This window comes from Rhea pennata, chromosome 1 (genome assembly GCF_028389875.1).
Source record: "Rhea pennata isolate bPtePen1 chromosome 1, bPtePen1.pri, whole genome shotgun sequence".
In the NCBI taxonomy this organism is placed as follows: domain Eukaryota; kingdom Metazoa; phylum Chordata; class Aves; order Rheiformes; family Rheidae; genus Rhea; species Rhea pennata.
In genome coordinates this window covers 56784976-56804585 of record NC_084663.1, presented here as the reverse complement: position 1 = coordinate 56804585, position 19610 = coordinate 56784976, and the positions used below count along the sequence as shown (strand labels likewise).

The 19610-nt window shown below is 51.6% G+C and overlaps 2 protein-coding genes across 2 annotated transcripts; both read left to right on the top strand.

The window, feature by feature from the left end:
- The first annotated feature begins 8422 nt into the window (after positions 1–8422).
- Positions 8423–9453, top strand: LOC134136901 (histone H5). The gene has a single exon (XM_062569181.1). The coding sequence runs from the start codon at positions 8666–8668 to the stop codon at positions 9245–9247; it is 582 nt and encodes a 193-aa protein (XP_062425165.1). The 5' UTR covers positions 8423–8665; the 3' UTR covers positions 9248–9453.
- Positions 9454–12798: 3345 nt separating this feature from the next.
- GCAT (glycine C-acetyltransferase) lies at positions 12799–19610 on the top strand (the record flags this gene model as incomplete). The annotated part of the gene is made up of 9 exons (XM_062588335.1): positions 12799–12955; positions 13080–13210; positions 14151–14252; positions 15188–15334; positions 15649–15803; positions 17651–17733; positions 18126–18297; positions 18747–18868; positions 19256–19610. Coding segments are annotated over 9 exons (1221 nt in total), but the record flags the coding sequence as incomplete, so codon positions are not given.

The following is a 19610-nucleotide window of genomic DNA, read 5'->3' as shown; positions in this document are numbered from 1 at the left end:
CCTTTGCTTAGGTAAGAGAAGCCACTTAGTAGGTCACAAATTCCAGTAAAACTGGGTTGAAGGCTCTCATCATCCTTGAAAGGCAGTTGAGCAATGCAGCAAATGGTTCAAGAGGCAACAAGCTGAGCTCAGCTCCCGACCTCACTGCGGGGAGCTGAGCTGGGCCAGGCTCTGCTTTCCATCATGCCTGCACTGATGCAAAATTCAATCTTGGTGACCAAACAGTTTGGCCTTGCACTACAGCAAGCAATTGCTGGGGGTCCAGGAGGCAAACCACAGAAGCCTGCTCTTAGTGTCAGCAGCCTCCAGAAGGCGACTGCTTCCCTTCATGTTGGTGGTAGTCTGCTTCCCTCTGTTGGCTAAAGAGGGTTTCAAGTTCCTCTTGAAAGAGGAGAACAGGAAAATTGTCAGCGTTTCCTGCATGGAGAAACCCCTGTCCCAGCAGTGCCCAAGGTCCTGGCTCTTCCCTTTCATCTCCAAGCAGGTCATCTGCTGCCATAAGGTTTAACCTGGGATGAGCGTTTAGCATGCTGTTGGCCTAGGATAGGAAGAAAAGAGCTGACAGATGCGCTGAAGGCAACTGCTTCCAGACAATGGAGATTAGTCTTGCCAATAGCAAGTAGAAGATACCATCAAGGTAGGAAGAAGAAATGGAGTTTAGGAGCATGTGTTGCAGGTGGAGGGGATGTGCACATCCTTTTTCAGAAAAATGGGCTTGTCCATTCCCATACAAAATGGAAGACAGGAGAGTGACCCCCATGCAGAGCCTACCACTAGTACACTTGCCTGCCTGTCTGGGTGCCAGGCTGCAGGAGATCAGCTCCTTCTTCCACACCCCTAGCCCTACTTCTGCTGCATTAGGTGCTGAATTAGCAGTGGCAGTGGTCATATCCCATCCCCAGGGATGGGAACCTCTGGAAGTGGGATGTTGAGTGCAAGAAGATGGCTGTATACAGGAAAGAAAAAAAAAAAAAAAAAAAAGACTAATGATGTTTTCACTATTTGATACATGACTTGTTGTTCATCAGCTCCTTCCTCAAGGCATCTGGGATCTCAAACATGTGCTTTTTTCTCTTCCTGCCTGGAGGCTGCTGGCCCAGATAAACGTCAAGTTAGTGCAGTCAAAATGTGTCAGTGTTTGACATGAGGTCTAGACACTCCTCCTTGGGGCTGCAAAACAGCAGATCAGCTGTCCCTCAAGACAGACCAGCTAATCATCTCAGGGTGATGTCTGTCTGAGTTCTGGTATGCCACTTCCAAAACCAAGAGTATGTTAATCAAGCATCTCCTCTGCTGGTGTGTGATAGGGTGATAAATGTCATTTCTGTCTTTTCAGCACTGCTATCTTTTGGGTCCAGAGGAACAGGAGGAAGGGAGTTGTGGAAAAAAGAGTCAACCCAAATATCATAGGTGAAAAAATAACAGCCAGAAGAAGGCCCTCTCTTCGTTGCACCTCACATAGCCCATCAAACTTCCCTAAATAATGGGTGTACCAACTCCAATCTCTTGCAATTGAACAGTGGGATTAGAGCTGATAGAAGTGTCCTAGCCTCAAGTGAGGGGAGAAGCCACAACTGTGAGGCTCCCTGGTCACGTAAAAGTAAACAGTCCATGTAGTTTAAGGAGTCACCTGCTTGTAAAAACTACCTAGTAAATCTTAAAAACACTCTTGTCATAACTGCTCCATCGCCCTGATGCCGTCTATTAAAGAGGTTGCTAGTCCCTGTTTAGTAACCTTTATTTGTTCCAGAAGAGCTTGATCATTATTAAAATGATAGACCTGGGGAGAATTGCTTCCTCATTTGCTTTCATCAGCTCCACCAAATGCTTCAAAGTGTTAAACCCCATGAACATGGTTATGCCCGTTCACAGTTTACTACCATCATTAAAGACTATGCTGCTCTTTGTTGCTGTGGTGCTGAGCTGCTCTGCGCTCAGCAGCGCTGCAGCTGACTCTGTTTCTCTGCTAGCAAGGGCCTAGGGGCTCTGGTGTTGCACGCGAGCCCTGAAGGAGAATGCAGCTGGAAAATCAGGTAATTTCCTTGTTTTGCTTCTAGAGAGGCATTGAAGCACTTGAATACGAGTGCCAGAGGTGCTGTATTCCATCACCTCAACTGAAGATTTGTGTATTTGGGGAAGTCTCTGAAACTAGAAACCAGGTAAAACAAACTTTTGCTGTCACGGAATCGCTGGCATTAATCACCAGGACTGCTGCTTCCTCCACCTAATGCACTTCAATTCTAATGAACAACCTTCCTGTCCCTAAAAGGCATCAGTCGTTAGCTGTAGGACTTGCAGCACATCCACGATGTATGTGGTTTGACCATTTAAGAAGATAAAGTCCTTGGCTGGAAGCATATAAATCCTGACAGTCTGGTCAAATGAGGTGCAGGGAAGGAGAAGAATGTAAATGAAGTCATTCGGATTACTTAGCAGATTCATTTGCCAGACTATTTCCCCTGAGGTTTGTCAAAGAAATGGTATTTCTCAATCTGTGACGAATAATGTCAAAATGGTTTGGAGGTGGCCTGGCCACGGAGGGCTGGCTGGGCTCACATACCTGCTCCTAAGGGGTCAAGCGCTCTGCCACAGTGCTCACTCACCACACAGAGCACACCACAGTGCTCTGATCCTCCTTGTCACCTGCTCCACCAAGATCCTGCTAAACGAGGCTAGTGATGGCCGTGGAAATGGCCATCTCAACTGCAGTGAAGGTAGCAAGGCATTTCTTTTTTCACAGACCCTGTGAGGAGCTGTTAGCTAAGAAACGTTAGTTTTCTGAGCCTGCACTAGTCCTAATTTATCCCCAAGGATAAATTAGGCAAGAAGAGCTGGAGAGACTGGGCAGATTTCCTTTTGGTGAACTCAAGGGGAAAGGGAAATCCAATGAGTAAACTACCTGTAGGGCATTGCAGCAGATGGCCTTTGAGGTAAAGATATTTGAGTGATTGTAAGAGGATATTTCAGCAGCAGTGCAATTACTCAGAACACAGCAGTCTGCTTTCCCTGAACACAGTGCGCTATGGAAAGGAATCGCTGGCCAAAGTCTTCTGTCAAAGACAGCAACACAGTTGCTAGAAAGGGTCATGTAGGCAGAGCTGGCACAAGCCCATGGGGAGCTTGGTGGTGGTCTAGGGGCAGAAAAAGAGCGAGAGCCTGCAAAAAAGATGGGGTTGTAACAGGTAGAAAATGTGGCATCTCCCAGGCAGGGCATGGTGGGAGCTGATGTGTTCAGTGGGGACAGACGGAAACTGGTACAACCTCCTGCTCCAGTGCTTACCACCCATCCTCTGCAGCCACAGGGATGTGCCCTTTTGGTGATCCATTTTGTCCCCTTAGCCCTTCTACTCTTTCCTCCTCACTCCATCATAGGGCTTGTGGGTTCAGACGTTGCAAGAGAGCTTGCCCTGATGCAGCTCAGCCTAACCTCCCGTCCTTATCGTGCTCCTGCCCTGCCCAACCCAGCTACCTCCACGTGCCTGGGGCTATCGGACACAGCCAGGGGGACACGGAGTGACAAGGACTGGCTGCTGCCAGGGGAAAGTGGCTAGACAGGACTGCATAGCAGATAAGAACAGAAGTGGTTCCTATGGCCAAAAATACAGGCACAAGCCTAAGTCAGGCACAGTCTCTTACAAGGGTGGAGCAGGGAGCAAATGGCCCACAAGAATATATTTTTTTTTCCTTCCAGAGGGGGTAAAGGAGCAAATGCAAAATGTCCTTCATGCTGAATCCAGGGCCTGTGTGGGTAGGGACAGGCAGTGCTGGACTCCACTTTTGGGGAATGGCAGGCTCACGTTTCCCCACAGCACTTGCTTGCATTGCACTTCCTAGCCACACTGGCCAGTCCAGGGCTGCAGAGCTGGTCCTAATTCTGGCCCAGGCATGTTAAGGATGCAGCAGTGCAGCTCTCCAGGGTTAGAAGGATGCTTTCCAGCATCAAGGGTTAAGTGGGCAGTTTAGGTGTTGCCCAGGCTCCTTTCTCAGGATCCCCTGTTGGCAAGACCAGCAGCAGTCCGACAACCATATGGCCTGTCCTCAGACAGGTCACTCGGGACCAAGCAAAGTTTCCCCTATTTTGACAGCTAAAAATCAGAAACTTCATCCATATGAAAGGATCAGGTCCCCTACATGGAAAGGAGAGGGTATTTGCAAGCCAACAGGTACCTGCCATAGAAGGCTGCATCCCTGGAGGGACTGAGCTGTCCCCATCAGCTGCAGATGGTGCCCAGGTGACTGGCCAAGATAAGACAGCTAATTTTCAGAGAGCTGAAATTAGGTAGCGTGACTCCCTCTTTCCTGGGCAGTGTGGCAGTGTGTTACCCTGATAATTGCTGCCTTTAATGCTGGAGGCTTTGCGGTTAGCCCGCGGCCTCAAGCCATCATAAGGATCAGGGAAAGAGCGGAGTATGGCACTCTTGTTCATGACTCACCATTGTACGCTCTCAGACCCTGGTTTACAGACAGTCTTTTATGCTTCTGACAATTAAAAACTTCAACAAAAATAAAACTAGATGGTGCCTTATCTGCCTATGCCTGGTTTGCCCACGTGCAGGCCGCCAGTAAGTGTTTTATTCCAGGCTGAAGAAATAGTGTCCTTCCCCTGGTCAAAGCGCTACACAGCCCAGGGAAGGCCATCGTGAGCAGTGCTGCCTGCCTCTCCTTGCAGGAGCAGGAAAGTGCTCATCACTGCGTGGCCCCAAATTGCATCTCCAAAGGGGAGTCCAAATAGGGTAGGGAGGCAGGGGCAGAGAGCAGGGTACAATTCAGTATACAATGAAAACAGATGTATTTATTAGATTTTATGCAAATAAACACTGAGGGGTTGTGGGAGGGTGCCTATTCTTCTCTGTAGTTAGGACCTCTTTGCCCTTAATAAAATAAGGTGTTCTGCAGGCACTGCAGCTCACCTCCACCCTCACGGTCTCAAAGCAACCAGCACAAGGGATGCTCTGAGGCTCAGCAAAGCCAGACAATTTTGGCCCAAGAAAGGAGGGCTCTTCTGGAGCTAAATATCCATGTTCACAGCCTGCCCCTGCCTGCCCTCCTCTCTCCTACGGGGAGGCAAAAAACACTCAGCTGCTCTGTGGAAGCATGCGTTATTTTAAAAGTACAGCATGAGACAGCCTTGCAGCAGCTACAGCCTGGTGAAATACAGCTCTGGAGGTGAAATCCAGTGAACTGGGCAGCAGCAGCAGGCATAGGAGACTGCAGGTCACCTGGGCTGTGGGCTTCCAAAAAATAACCCCACAGTTTCGTGGTAGGTTAGTGCAGTCTGGGCTGATTTCAGTATCAGGCCTAAAAGCAATGATCCAATTTTGAAGAGAGAAGGGCACTGAGCAAAGTGAGGCTGTCAGCTGAAAGATGTAGCAAGCGTCCTACTCAGAAATAGGAATAAAAAACCCCAAAAGAACGACTTTTCCAGGCTCTATTCTTTTCTACATTTGAAAGCTGCATCAGAAAAAGGTTCAGCTTCATTAATATGCTTGAGGTAACAGCCCAGGTGACAGGGAAGCAAGCATCTGCTCCAGCAGAGGCAGAGTGAGGTTAATTTATCCAGACACTGCTGGAACAAGGCAGAGCACACCCGTTGCTGTCCCTGTCGCATGTAAAGCAGTTTGGTCGGGAAAGCATTGCCAGATAGGCCTGCTGCTGAGACACTACATGTGCACCTGGTTCATGAGGACACCAAGGAAGAGCACTACCTATAAAGCGCAGCAGATCTTCAATTCATACATTCTTGCCTCTCTTGCAAAGGCCATCCCCAGCAGTGTCCCCCTTTGCGTTTGTCCAAACTATAAGCTCACGCATGTGCGAGACTACTCCTCCGACGGGGAGAAGGCACTGTAGGCATGGCAGCCTACAGTGTCCTGCCCCATGATCTGCTCAGCCCTTTAATTGGGGTGAAATGCTTCAGACTGGCTCTGCTCACCTGCTGCAAAGTTTACCACAGGCACTGGTAACTCAAAATAAATGCAGAGAGCCAGTGCACTGCATTGCTTCAAAGAACAGATCTGGGCACTGCTCTTTCTCACTGCTCATATCTACTGTTCAAAAATGGGCTCACATGGCTTTGCCACTGCAATCCTCTGCATAGTCGGGAAGCATGGTCAGGAAGCAGCACACAGTTGGACACCTGGGGAGAAATAAGAGTGTAAAATGCTCTCCAATCCTGAAGTTTGCCTGGTTTTTTAGAAAGCCTCGTTTCTTTGGTCCAGCTTGCTTGCAAGGCACTTCTGTCTCTTTCTTTCTCTCCCTCAAAAAAAAAAAAAAAAGAAAAAAAAAGAAAAGAAAATGTTTGTAGTGGGGTTTCAAGTCAAGTCCTGATTCCCTCTCCCTGCCTTAGGCATTCAGTCCCTGTGTGCTGGCCTGGTCTCTCTCCTGATTCCAGATTCATACCAGACCAAGCTGTGAGTCAGGGGAAAGGGGAAATGTCTTTTGGTTTGAGTACTTTGGAAAGGCTTTGTCTGGGAGTAAATATCAACCCTTGTCACATCCTCCTTCCTGAGGGAGCAGCTGTATCCCTAGGTTAACCCACATCACCCCTGCCTAGTGGGGGAGAGCATCTCCAGGGGGCAAAAGGCCCTCCTTCCCTACTCAACCCCAGTGCCCCACTTCTGCACATGCTGTCAGCATAACTTTGGTCCTTGTAGGTGGCACACATGGGAACACTATCCTCTTTCTGTGCTTTGGGCACAAGTCTTTCCCAAACTCGTGTCCCCTTTTCCTTTCCCACTCCTCAGATAAAAAAAGCCCAGGCTACATAGAGGAAAAACAGTATGGGGAGGTAAAGGCAGAAGGGGGAGGTCTAGACACATATGACATAATTTCAATCCTGCAACTCTTCTACCAGTAAAAAAAGCATCAAGGGGACAAGTATCTTCCTGTAAGATAGCATTCTGCATCACCCTCATGTAGCACGTATAACACAAACACAGCAAGACTCACTCCAAGAGCAGGCAGCTCTTGGAGTCCAGATACACATACACATACACACACATACATACATTTGGGGGGGGGGGAAGGATATATATGTATATGCGTGTATATGTATGTATAAAAATACATATATATGTATATTTTCATATACATGCACACACATACACATATAATTACATATGTGTATCTTGGTGGTGGCTTTTGTGTCACTACGATTACAGGACACATTAAGGTTATGAAAGGGTGCTCTGTATGTATTTTAACATCCTCCTGAAGGGCCAAGATATTTCAGGCTGTCAGGTTTCAGCTCCAAGCTCCACGTGGCATGTCTCTGTGCACGATCTGTGTATGCCTAGATATTTTTAAGGAAGGAGGGAGAAAACACTATCTAAATCCTACCAGCAAGATGATGATAGCACCTACATTTAATCTCCCAGGAGCAATAAAACACCTACACAGCCTTGGAAATAACGGCTGGTTATCCTTGTCATACGCCCTCCCCAGCCCCTCACACAGAATTGTGTCCTCCCTCCCGCTAAAAAAAGAGGACCATCTTTTATTTGTGACCAGCGCCACTCATGCAAGAGGGACAAGCCAAGGCTGGCCCTGAAGTGCTCAGTCAGGAGCAAACAGAGCAGAGGGGCAGAGGCATTTGGTCAAGGGGTACCACTGCAGAGTCTGTTTTGAGCCTTTGGGGGGTTATTTTGGGGGGAAAAGCAGAAAAAAATACTCTTGTGTGCTTATGCCCCCGCAGGGCCCAACGGCAGGGCATAGGTGTAGTGGGGAACCACTTGTACACCCCCAAGGAGAAAGTTCAGCAGCTTGGGTTGGAGGGAAAGGAAGGACTCCCAGTGTGTTCCTCACATGCCTCCTTGTCCCTTGGCATCCCTCCTCCAGTGTCCTCCACCAGTGTCGTGGTGGTGTTCATCCCCAGCATCCGTCCCTGTCCCCTTGATGTCTCCTCCCAGTGCCTCCCCCCTACTACCGCCCCACGTCCTTCCTTATCCCGCTGCTATCCCCCCCCAGTATCCCTCCTTGCTGCCCTGGTGTCCCCCCTCAGTGTCTCTCCTTGTCCCCAGCCAGTGTCCCCAAGTGTCCTTCTGTGCCCATGTCCTTGTCTCCACTAAGTCCCCAAGTGTCCCTTGTCCCCACCCAGTGTTCCTAAGTATCCCTCCCTGTCTCCAGTGTGCTTGTCCCTCCTTGACCCCTCCCCATGTCCCCCTGTGTCCCTCAGTGACCCTCCTTGACTCCATGCAGTGTCCAACCCTTTGTCCCTCCTTCCCCTCGCAGTGTCCTCTCTAGGGTCCCTCCTAGTCTCCTCGGCGACTCCCCAGTGTCCCCCCCAACTCCCCCAGTGCCTGGTGTCCCTCCCCCCCCCATCGCGCCGGGGCCCAGGGGGCCGCGGGCGGCGCGGCCATGGCAGCGCGGGCGGCGCGTGGTGCCGCAGTCCCCGCCGCGGTCCGCACCGCGCCCTTAAATGGCGGCAGCGGCAGATAGCGGCGGCGGCAGAGAGCGGTGGCGGCGGCAGCAGCAGCAGCAGAAGAAGAAGAAGAAGAAGAGGGCAGCAGTGGCTCCGCACCGCGGTTACTGCCCTTATCCGTTATCCCTCTTTGGAGCCGCCTCCCGCCCCAACTCCACCCCAGGAGCAGCAGTCTCCAGCCCCGGCAGGCAACGACAGTTTCGGGCAGAGAAGGGTGAGCGCGGGTGCTGAAAGACTGAGCCCACCATGACGGAGAGCCCGGCCCCGGCCCCGGCACCAGCCCCAGCCGCCAAGCCCAAGCGGGCCAAGGCGGCGAGGCACTCGGCAGCCCACCCCAAGTACTCGGACATGATCGCAGCCGCCATCCGGGCCGAGAAGAACCGCGGCGGTTCCTCCCGACAGTCCATCCAGAAGTACGTGAAGAGTCACTACAAGGTGGGCGAGCACGCTGACACCCAGGTCAAGCTCTCCATCAAGCGGCTCCTCGCCACGGGTGTCCTCAAGCAAACCAAAGGTGTCGGCGCCTCCGGCTCTTTCCGCCTAGCCAAAGGCGAGAAACCCAAGAAAAAAATAGCCCGGAAGGGCAAGAAGGCCATCAAGAAAGCTGGAACACCCAAGAGAGCAGCTAGACCCAAGAAAGCCAAGTCGCCAAGAAAGAAGCCCAAAGCCACTGTCAGGAAGTCTGGAAAAAAGCAGAGGGCCACACCAAAGAAATCCAAGAAGCCAAAGACCATTAAAACCAAGTCACCGAAGCCATCAAAGCCCAAAAAGGCAAGGCGGTCCAAACCCAGAGCAAAGTCCAGTGCCAAGAAATCACCCAGGAAATGAAGTTGGGAGGCTCGTTTCTGGACTCTCCTCCTCTGTTTCTGTAAATAGTTTTTGGCTTTTTTTCCCCCTTTTTCTATTGCGATATATAAAGAATTGATCTATTCCTGCCTGGAAATAGATAAAATAATGCAATTACTGTGAAAAAAAAAGAAGAAAAAAAAAAAGGGAATGTCTTCATTATGGAGAGTTCCAATTTTTAAGAGTTACTGGTTTGGGCTTTTATTTTGTTGTTGTCTCAGAGATTTCTTGTGTGTCTTTCTTTCTCTCTATTTTTTTAACTTTATGTTGCAGGGAAGGTGAATCCTTGTGTATACTGAGGCTATAAAGGATCTGAACTCCTAAGATCACGCCCCATCTATCAGAGGGCTGTATATTAGTTGGGCTGGCCAAAGACTCTGCCCATGACAGAGAGTGGGAACAGAAAGGCCTGCTGGGGAGACATTGAAGAAAAATCATTTTGGCAGGAGCTCCTTGATCCCACTCCTTGATCTCCCCAGGTCTCTATTGTGGGGTCAAGACATGGGGTGCTGATCCACTGGGGGTGAGGTCTGACTGTGGGCTGGGGGGGGGGCATCTGCCCCATCCTATTTGGCTCTGGGGCTGCCTGTGTTGGGTGATAAAGTGCCTGCACCACAGCAGGGACTCTTCGGGTGGGGAAGGGGAGAAGGATGCAGGGTGAGTCCGCTCAGGCTGTATCCATGTTTGCTTCTTAGGAGCTGGAGCAGCATGTTGCTCTTGCTTGAAGTTTGCTCTTTCAAAAGCAAGCAGAAAGGGATTAACTCTAGGGGGGGAAAAGAACAAAGTTGGCTTTGGAGTGGGTTTTCTCACTGTGCATGAAAGGGGCTGTAGGGCTGGGCACCACAGTGGGTAGCCCCCCGGGCTGGGCGGAGTGGGTGGCTGGGGTAGGGCGAGGCACAGCTGCCAGGAATAGCCCTACCTCTGCCCCAGGCCCTCACTCAGTGCCCTAGACAGGGTTGGCATGGCTCTGGGGCCAGGTTGTGCTGTGCTGGGCGGTCCTGAAGGATGGAGTTAAAGAGAAGCTGCTGGCTAGCCCTGCTGCCCAGAAGCTTCTGACAGCCTTGGACAGGAGATGCCTAATCCCCTCCTGCCTCGAGGTGCCTAATCTCATTGGGCTGTACATGCCCAAATCCCATCAAACTTTGGTTTCTAAATCCCTAGGGCCCATCATCCCTAACTCTATTGGATCTCATGGCCCCAAATCTGATGGGCTGACATGGGGGTGGAGGTTAACCACTCTTGGCTGGAGATGTTTAAAGCCCTTGGACATTGGGATCCTCAGTCACCTGGGTCTGAAACACCTAAATCCAAGGGAACATCGGTGCCCAATTTTGTTAGGCTTGCTGTGCTAAAACGTCTTGGGCTTGTCATGTCCAGCCCCTGCTGGGCTGGTAGTTTCCATGTCCTATTGGCCCAATGATCCTAAGTCACTCAGACAGAAGGTGCTCAAGCCTCTTAGACAACAAGGATCCCAAATCACATAGTTCAGGGTGCTCAAATATTGAGCCTTGAGGGACCTAATCTCTTACGGCTCTTGTTCAGAAGACCCTTGGACTAAAGGTTCCCAAATCACCTGGGTGGAAAACCCTAAACCCCTTTCAAGATTCAGGTGCCTAATCCACCTGGACACAAGGTGCCTGGACCTCTCTGGCCACAAGATCCCTGATCAGCTACTCTAGAGGTGCCAAAATCGTTTGGACAGAGGTGCCTGGTTTAGTCGGGCTTTGTGTCCAAACCCATTGGGCTTATGGGTCCCAATTTCTTTCAGCAAAAGGAGTTAAAATCCCATGGGCTCAGGCACCTAATCTCATTTGGCTGATAATTAATAAAGCCCTTGGACTCAGTGATCCCCAAACACCTGGGTCAGAGGAACTCAAAACCATCAGGTTGTTGGTGCAGCAGCTAGGCTGAGGACCCCAAATTCCTTAGATGGGGCACCTAATGTTCCTGGGCTGGTTGAGCCTCCATTCCTTTGGCCTGTCATTCCAAAATCCCTCAGGTTCTAGAGCCTAATTCCTTAGGATGGTCATTCCTAAACCCTGTTGGTTTCTAAATCATGCAGTCTGGATTCACCCAAATCCCATCTGCTACAAGGATCCCATGTTGGAGCACCTAAACCCCTTGGGACAGAGGCCCCTGTGTCACCTGGGCCAAAATTACCTGTCCACCTCCCAAAGGAAGTGTCCAAGTCCTTTCAGTGGAGGAACCTTTATCCCCCAGTTTCCAAGATCCTAGTCACAGAGGCCAAGAACAAAAATCCCTTGGGAGCAAGTGTTCCACCCCCCTCGATCTGGGGGCTCCCAAACCCATCTGCCTTCAGGATCCCAAATCACCAGGACTGGAGTCTCTGGAGTCCCTCGGAGAGCCTGCAGGGCCGGGATCACCCAGGGTGGGGGGCAACCCATGAGGGTCTGCAGTCCACAAGGGCCAGGGACAAGGGGAGAGATGGGTGCTTTGTCCTCCAGCATAGCGTGTCCCTGCCCTGTCTGCTCTCAGCATGCAGCCCTGGCACCACACTGGATGAAGCTGTGCTTTGACATGAGTCTTTCTCCAGGATCCTGGTCACAGCATCCTGCAGGCACGTGTTAGTGCACCCTCACCAGAGCACCGCGATGACTGCAGTTTTGGCCTTGCTTTCTAATAATCCCACTTGACAGATGCAGGAGATGGGATATTTACTGTTTGTAAAAGCCCTTTGGCTGCCCTTGAGAGTGGTGCACTTGGATTCGGAGCATGAGGTAACCCTTCTTTGACAGGATGCCTGCAGCAGGGCAGAGCCACAGCCCTTCCAGGAGGGGGGATAGGGGGCTCTCTGCACCCTGGAGGTGGCAACTGCCTCCCTCGCTTCTCAGTTACCCCAGGTCCCTGTCATGGAGCTGAGACATGGAGCACCAGCCCAGCAGGGGCAAAGTCTGGCCGTAGCTGGGGTGCCTTGTCCCTTCCTGGCCCCTGCCAGCACCCTCCCTGGGCCAGGAGGAACAGTGGAGAAGACCGTGGCTGGAGCTGGGACAGGAGGGTGCCAAACAGTCTGCCGGAGGCGCTCACACTACACGAGCTCCTGGCATCTGAAACCTTTTAGCCTTTTGGTCCTAAACCCCCAGGGCTGAGAGTTTCCACCCTCTGACCCCAGCCGACATAGTGATCCTGAACCCCTTGGGCCAAAAACCCTCGAGGCACCCAAAGTCCCTTGCACTCAGCACCCCAAATCGCCTGGGACGGCGCCTCCTTACTCCCTGAAGCAGCTGGCACGGCCACTCGCGGCTCCCAGGCCCCGGGGCAGCCGCCGCCGCACGCACCCACCCACGTGCTCCCCGCCGCGCCTGGCCCTTTAAGCGCCGTGGGCCCGTGGTGGGGGCGGAGCCGCCTCGGCGCACCCCCATTGGCCGTCGCGGACACGCCCCCGGCGCGCACGCGCGCCCCAGGCCGGCGCCCCTCGGCGGCGCGGCGGCGGCGGAATGTGGCGGGGGCGGCTGGTGCGAGCGGCGCTGCGCGGCGGGGCCGGGGCCGGGGCCGCGGCCGGGGCCGCGGCCGCCGGCGGCTCCCGGGCCGCCTCCGGGGCCGCGGCGGCCCAGCTCCGCCGCCGCCTGGAGGGCGAGCTGGAGGGCATCCGCGGCGCCGGCACTTGGAAGAGCGAGCGGGTCATCGCGTCCCGGCAGGGCCCCCACCTCCGCCTGGCGGGCGGCGGCGCCGGTGCGTGGGGCTGCGGGGAAGGGGAGCGCGGCGGCCTCGGGCCGGCCCCCCTTTTTGGGCCGGCTGCGGTCCCGGCTGCAGGGCAGCCGGGGCCCAACACGGTGCTTGTGTCCTCTCTTGGCAGGGATCCTCAATTTCTGTGCCAATAACTACCTGGGGCTCTCCAGCCACCCGGAGGTCATCCGTGCCGGCGTGGAGACCCTCGAGCAGTTCGGCGCTGGCCTCAGCTCCGTCCGCTTCATCTGTGGGACGCAGGTACGGGCTAACCGGAGAGCCCGGCCGGTCTGCGCCCTCCGGCAGCTCCCACCCTCGCTTCGTGCCACGCAGGCACCCTCCAATTCCCAAGCAACTGTTGGGCATGTGGAGGAAGGGACCTCCCTGCCTCCCTTGTTCCCCACGTGTAGGTCTCCCAGTGCCAGTCTTGTACCCCGGCCCCTTCTGTGGGCCTGTGATGCTTCCACACTACGTGATGTGGTTGCAGCCATGTGCCTCTCTGCTCCGTGGCTTCCCCGCCCCATTCCCGGTGGAACTGGTCTTTCTCCTCTGTAACAAGCCCTTAGGCTTTTGCAGCAAAAGTGGCCAAACTCTGTATCTCTGCTTCATACAAATCTCCTTTCTTAGAGGCCTCACTCTATCTCCACCTCTCTGCACTCACACATATGCCCAGGCACATTTACAATGTTAGGGTACGCATGGCCACACAGGAAAAACCTGCTAAGCCCTGTCTTATCAAAGATCTGAAAATAAGTCAGCTTAAATCATTACAACCCCCGAGTGGAAAAACAAACAAAACACCACTCTGACTCTACAAAATGAATGTCATTTATCCCCTTTTAAGGGTCAAAATTACAGCTAGTCTGACTTGAAACAGCTCTGCCAAACCTATCTCAGTTTATCCCTGCTGGAGGCCTGGCAACTTCTTTTATAGCCTCAGTTAGTTATGTGCAGAGAAAACTCACAGCTGCTCCCCTATGGGTAGGGAGCTTGGAGTCTCTGTGCTGTGTTTCTGACATCCAGACTGATAACCACATTTTAAGGCCACATTTGTGAACGTTTTCTTAACACAATTAACTTCTTTCCTACAAACCTTTTCTGGATAAAATATGGCTATTTCCTCGCTTGCAGAGAACATCTAACAGCTGCAGATGAGCAAGAAGTTTTTCCTCAGCCAGTGACGCTCTCTCCTTCTCTTTAGAGCATACACAAGGATCTGGAGGAGAAAATCTCACGATTCCACCAGAGGGAAGATGCCATTCTCTATGCCAGCTGCTTCGATGCCAACGCTGGTATCTTTGAGGTTCATAGCACTTTAGTCATGTGTGATGGAGGAAAGGGACAGCAACATCTTTGCCAAGTCTTCCAAAGGCTCTTATGTGAGCTTTGTAGCACAGAGAAGATGGCCTGTGACTGGTGGTGAAGCCTGACTTGGTGCTTGGTGCTGTGCCCTTAAACTGGCAGAGCCCACACACTATGTGGAGCTGTTTAATCAACCTTTGCCTCCCCCTTCCCCACTGAGTTCCAGCTGTTTGCTTTTGGGGAGTGCTAGGGCAGTAGTGCTCCCATTTCCTGGGAGGTCTATGCTGGCTGTAGCTCTACCTGGGATTTCCAGACCAGGGCACACGTGTGGGAAGCATGATGCTTCTGGGAAGCATTGGGTTGCCCGCTTCCAAACTGCGCAACGCATCAGCCTTCTGTAGCTTGTACAATGTTTACAGCAATGTGAAAGTGAAAAACCCTTAGATTCCCACTCAGATAAGATTTCTGGACAAAAATGGAGGCATCCAAGGATATGTTGTGAGAAAGGTGAAAATGGGTAAGATTCTGCCTCTGGTGCAGATACGGAGAGTCTGCACATTGGGAGGACTGCCAAATGCCCTTGCAAATGGGAATGGAATAATAATTTACATAATGGGGATGAAATAATATTTTTGGGTCATGCATGTCTGTACTCCCCCTCTAAGCGTAGAGTAGGAAGAAGGGCTGGAGCGTAATCCTAGGCTTGCTAGGGAAGGGGAGTGAATTTTTGAGCTCAGAAGCCACAGGCAAGAGCCTGGTCTAAGGAAGTCAGGGGAGAAGGTGGCTGGGAAGGAAAGTGCAAAATTTAGTGATGCCAGGGAAAATATGGTAGCTGGAATCAAATGTAGCCTGGCCATCTACAGTGAGGGAGGTTGTGAGATTTCAGTGAAGTGGTGCCTCAAGCAAAGGATGATCCTTTCTGTTTAACCTGGGCAGGCACTGCTGACCCCGGAGGATGCAGTGCTGTCGGATGAGCTGAACCATGCCTCTATCATCGACGGGATCCGCCTGTGCAAAGCTAACAAGTACCGCTACAAGCACATGGACATGCAGGACCTGGAGGCCAAGCTGCAGGATGCACAGGTACAGAGGTGTGACGGTGGGACCATCACAGGTCCAACATAAGGGTGCCCCAATGGCCATGCTACCAGTACAATAACCAGCCACAAAGGATGAGCTTTGCCTTTTCCCATGCAATAGGCCCCCTCTTCTCTGATCACCACTGATAAACACTGAAAGTGGGGAAGCAGCTGGTTGCAATGCAAACTCCCATCTCCATTAGAGATATCCAATTCCAGCAGCAGGTGGGCCAAGGGCTGCATTCCAATCTCCTTTGAAAGTCTTTTGCAACAGGGTGACATCTTCACCCTTGCAGCATGCTTCTCGCCCTCAAACAGAAACATCGCCTGCGACTAGTGGCCACTGATGGTGCCTTCTCCATGGATGGTGACATTGCACCCCTGAAGGAGATCTGTCGGCTGGCTGAGAAGTATGAGGCCTTTGTTTTCATTGATGAATGCCATGCCACAGGCTTCCTTGGGCCCAATGGCCGGTAAGTGGCTGTTTCACTCCTTTTTCTTCACCTGACCCTGGCTAGCTCTGAGGCAAGGCAAAAGGTGGTGATGACTGATTTTTTTTTTTTGTGTAGGGACTTCTGAAGCCACCATTTCTTGATGGCTTTACCCCCGCCTCTGCCTTGGCCTTCTCCTCCTGGTAATACATCCCTTTCTGCTTGGGCACACTGAGTGTATTTAAAGCAGAGCCTTTAGCATCAACCCATCCCAAGAGAACAGCTGCTTCTCTGTGTGTAAGGAATAGTGTGGCCACCTTATCTCCCTTTTCTTGCAATCACTAACCTAGAACACAGTTGGAGCTCCTGATTTTGGAGCCCTTTGCCTCAGCAGCTGTCATTTTCAAATGTTTGGAGGTTGGAGGTTTTGAGGAGTTAGCTTGCACAGTTTGATTAATTTCCTTGAGTTCTCCAAGTGCCAAGCAGGGTGCTTGCTGCAGGTCTCTTCTGAGAACAGACACCTTAGACACTTGTTTTATCAGGCATGGGAGTGCCAAGTGTTCTGTTATGTGGTCCTTCCTTTTCTCTCTGCTGAAAGATAGAGATCCATGAGATCCATGTGAGGGAACATATGTAGGACAAACAATCAGTCCCCCTTCAAATGGAGGGATAGAGCAGGAGTGAAAACATACTGACAAGCCAGTAGAAGGCTACATCTGAAAAAGCCAAAAGTTGCTCTGTAAAGAACTCCCTTCCAGCTCTGGCCTCTCTAGAAAGTTTGCATGTGGAAAGCAAACAAGTCCAGATCAAACTGTGAAGCAGGTGAGAAGTGGGAACTGAAGCAAGAAAACTTGCCTCATTTCCTCACCAAGGCCATGGCAAATCCTTCAGGCTGGATCAAAATGATAGTGCAAGGAGCAACTTTTAAGAGAAAAAGACAACTCCTGGTGTTCCTTCAACACTAACAAAAGAGATGATTGTGCTGAGCTTTTGGAGGTTTCAGAGGCTTTATTTGTATTGAGTTTTCTTAGATTCAGGCCTTCATAGGGAAGAAGATTTGGGTTGTTCTGTCTGTCCTGTAATCTTCCTTCCTTGGAAGACAGTAGCCATCCTGTGAGGTTTGGTAGGCCTTATGCCTCTGTTGCAGTAGAGTCTGTAGTCCCACTAGCTGCAAAAGCAGTTGTTTGAGACCTGGCTGCATTGAGATGTGTAAATGCACAATTGCTTGAGGAAGAGAATGGTTATTTAGTGATTCAAGAATAAAATTAGTTTCACTGTGTCCCTCCAAGCTCACATTCCTGATGCTACAACATGTTTCAAGAGGACCAGCAGGAAGGCTGGGCAGCCGTGCTCCATCCTACTTTTTTTTTTGCAAGGGGAGGCAGAGCTGCAGTATGCCATATCCTGTCTAGTCTACTAGAGTAGATCTTAGCATGAGTGCTTTAGGCCTGTGTCCAGTCAGGGTAGCACATCAGTGATGTGCACAGCCCACCTCAAAGGACAGTGATTATTCTAGGCAAGGAACTGTTTTTCTTGGTGTAGGTAGGCCTAGAACTGTCATTTTAAAGGTGTATTGAAGACCTGCATCAATGGCTAGCATTTTCTTTTAGGCTATTAAACTTCTATGTAGGAAGTTTGAGCACCCTCCCAATCTGGAAGAGGTAAAGAATCCATGCTCTTACTTTGGGAGCTTAGCCTTTCTGCAGGAGCAGGGAAAGCCAATGCTTACCTTGGACTAGCACTAGTGGGGGGAGTGTTCCTCTATCAGAAGTGGGGACACCAGAGACCTGGCTGGTGCTGCTCGGCTTCCGTTGTGGTATGAAGTATGGAGCAGCTTCCCTGGTGTGTGATGGCCTGGCCAATAATGAGACATTCCTTTCTTTCTACAGTGGTACTGATGAGCTCCTGGGAGTGATGGATAAAGTCACCATCATCAACTCCACCCTGGGAAAAGCACTTGGAGGAGCTGCAGGTGACGTAATTCCCAGGGCAAAGCCCTCCATGCCCTAAAGAGCTGCACACCATCCCTTTGGTGTTTTCTCCCTCTATCTAATGAAAAGGACAAGAAATGCATGTTCTCCTTTTTCTCTGGGTGGCCTATGATGCTTAATCTGGGGCCTTGTCACAGGGTCAGGGGAGGTCCTGCCATGGGCTCCTTCTCCTGTCATCTTTGCCATGAAATTGCCCTTGAGGTCAAGGTGGAAACTCTTGGTAAAAGGCATCAGCTGTGATTCTTTTGGCCTGATTTGTACTGAAATTCCAGATTTCCTGCTGTAATGTAATGGAGTGGTTTTATGGAGGGACCCCACTCTGAGTAGCTCACCCTGGGTGTGCCTTCTCCATTTCTCTTTCCTCCATCTCCAGGTGGGTACACGACTGGCCCCAAACCCCTCATTGATTTGCTCCGCCAGCGCTCCCGCCCATACCTCTTCTCCAACAGTCTGCCTCCCGCCGTAGTGGGCTGTGCATCCAAGGCCCTGGACCTGCTCATGGAGAGCAACACCATTGCACAGTCTATGGCTGCCAAGACCCAGCGGTAAGGGGGCCATGTCTCTGCTTGCTTCTTTCCTTTTCGTCCTCTTGCCCAGCTAGGGTGGGAGCATGGGGAAGAGATTCTTTAGAAATGCTCTGTCCCCATGTGTTTATTCACCCTCTGCTGACAGCCATGGAGGCAGTTTGCAGTTCACATCTGTGAGAGTCTCAGGGGAAACTGCAGAATGTACATGTACATGCTAGACAGATGTGTCACATCTGGATGCTCTGTGAGCTGAGATAGGTCTGGCCCTCAGACAGCTGCAGCCACATAGTGCTGAGCAAGAAATGGCAGAAAGCCACACCAAAAAAGAAAAAGATCCCTACCCTGCACATGAAATGCACAATGCAGTGTCCTGCTACCAGTGGCCAGGGCTCCTGCAGCAGAAAAAGGGAAGAGACCCAATGACAAGGATGATGTGCTTTTCCTCTTCCTCTCTTTCTCCTCTCCAGATTCAGAAGCAAGATGACTGCAGCCGGCTTCACCATCTCAGGGCAAGACCACCCCATCTGTCCTGTCATGCTTGGGGATGCTCGGCTGGCTGCAGTGATGGCTGATGACATGCTGAGCAGAGGTAAGCTGAGGAGGGAGCTCTGGATGCAGACACATGACTTGATTGAAGGGATGTCCAGTGGTGCCACCACCACCATTCCTCCCCCATGTTTTGGCTCACTGACCCTTCTGGGAGGAAATCTGTCCATTCCTGGCTTCATACTCTTTCTCTTCTGTGAGAGTTCTACATTAGTCCTTTTGCCCTGCCATGCTGTCCTCATCACTGGCCCTAATCATCATTTCCATCACAGTTTGGGGGCATATGCTATTCACTTTAAATACTCACAAGCCTGGTAATGTTTACTGAGGGGGAAGCTTTTGCAGGGGGATGGAGAGGGGGAGTCTACTACCACATCAGCCTCCTTCCCTCCCACATAGCTCCAACTCTCCATGCATTTCTCCTCTGCAGGCATTTATGTCATTGGCTTCAGCTACCCTGTGGTTCCCAAGGGAAAGGCCCGCATCCGGGTCCAGATCTCTGCTGTGCACAGTGACGAAGACATTGACCGGTGTGTGGAAGCCTTCACTGAGGTGGGACAGAAACACGGAGCGCTGCCCTGAGGGGCCAGCTAACACCTTCTCCAGTAACCTTCCTGCCCAGGACCAAGACAAGTGCCTGTACTGGGGGAAAATGTTTGACTAGCACGTTCCTGAAAGCAGCAGTCTCCAAGGCATTGTAGCCTGTGGGCAGCTCTGGCTGCTCTATTGTGCTGGCAGTGGCATTGGCAACGGTTCTTGCGTCATTAAAGGTTCCCTGCAGTACA

What these genes read in the sequence shown, in the direction of transcription:
- LOC134136901 (XM_062569181.1), top strand. Translation starts at nt 8,666, where the DNA reads ATGACGGAGAGCCCGGCCCCGGCCCCGGCACCAGCCCCAGCCGCCAAG.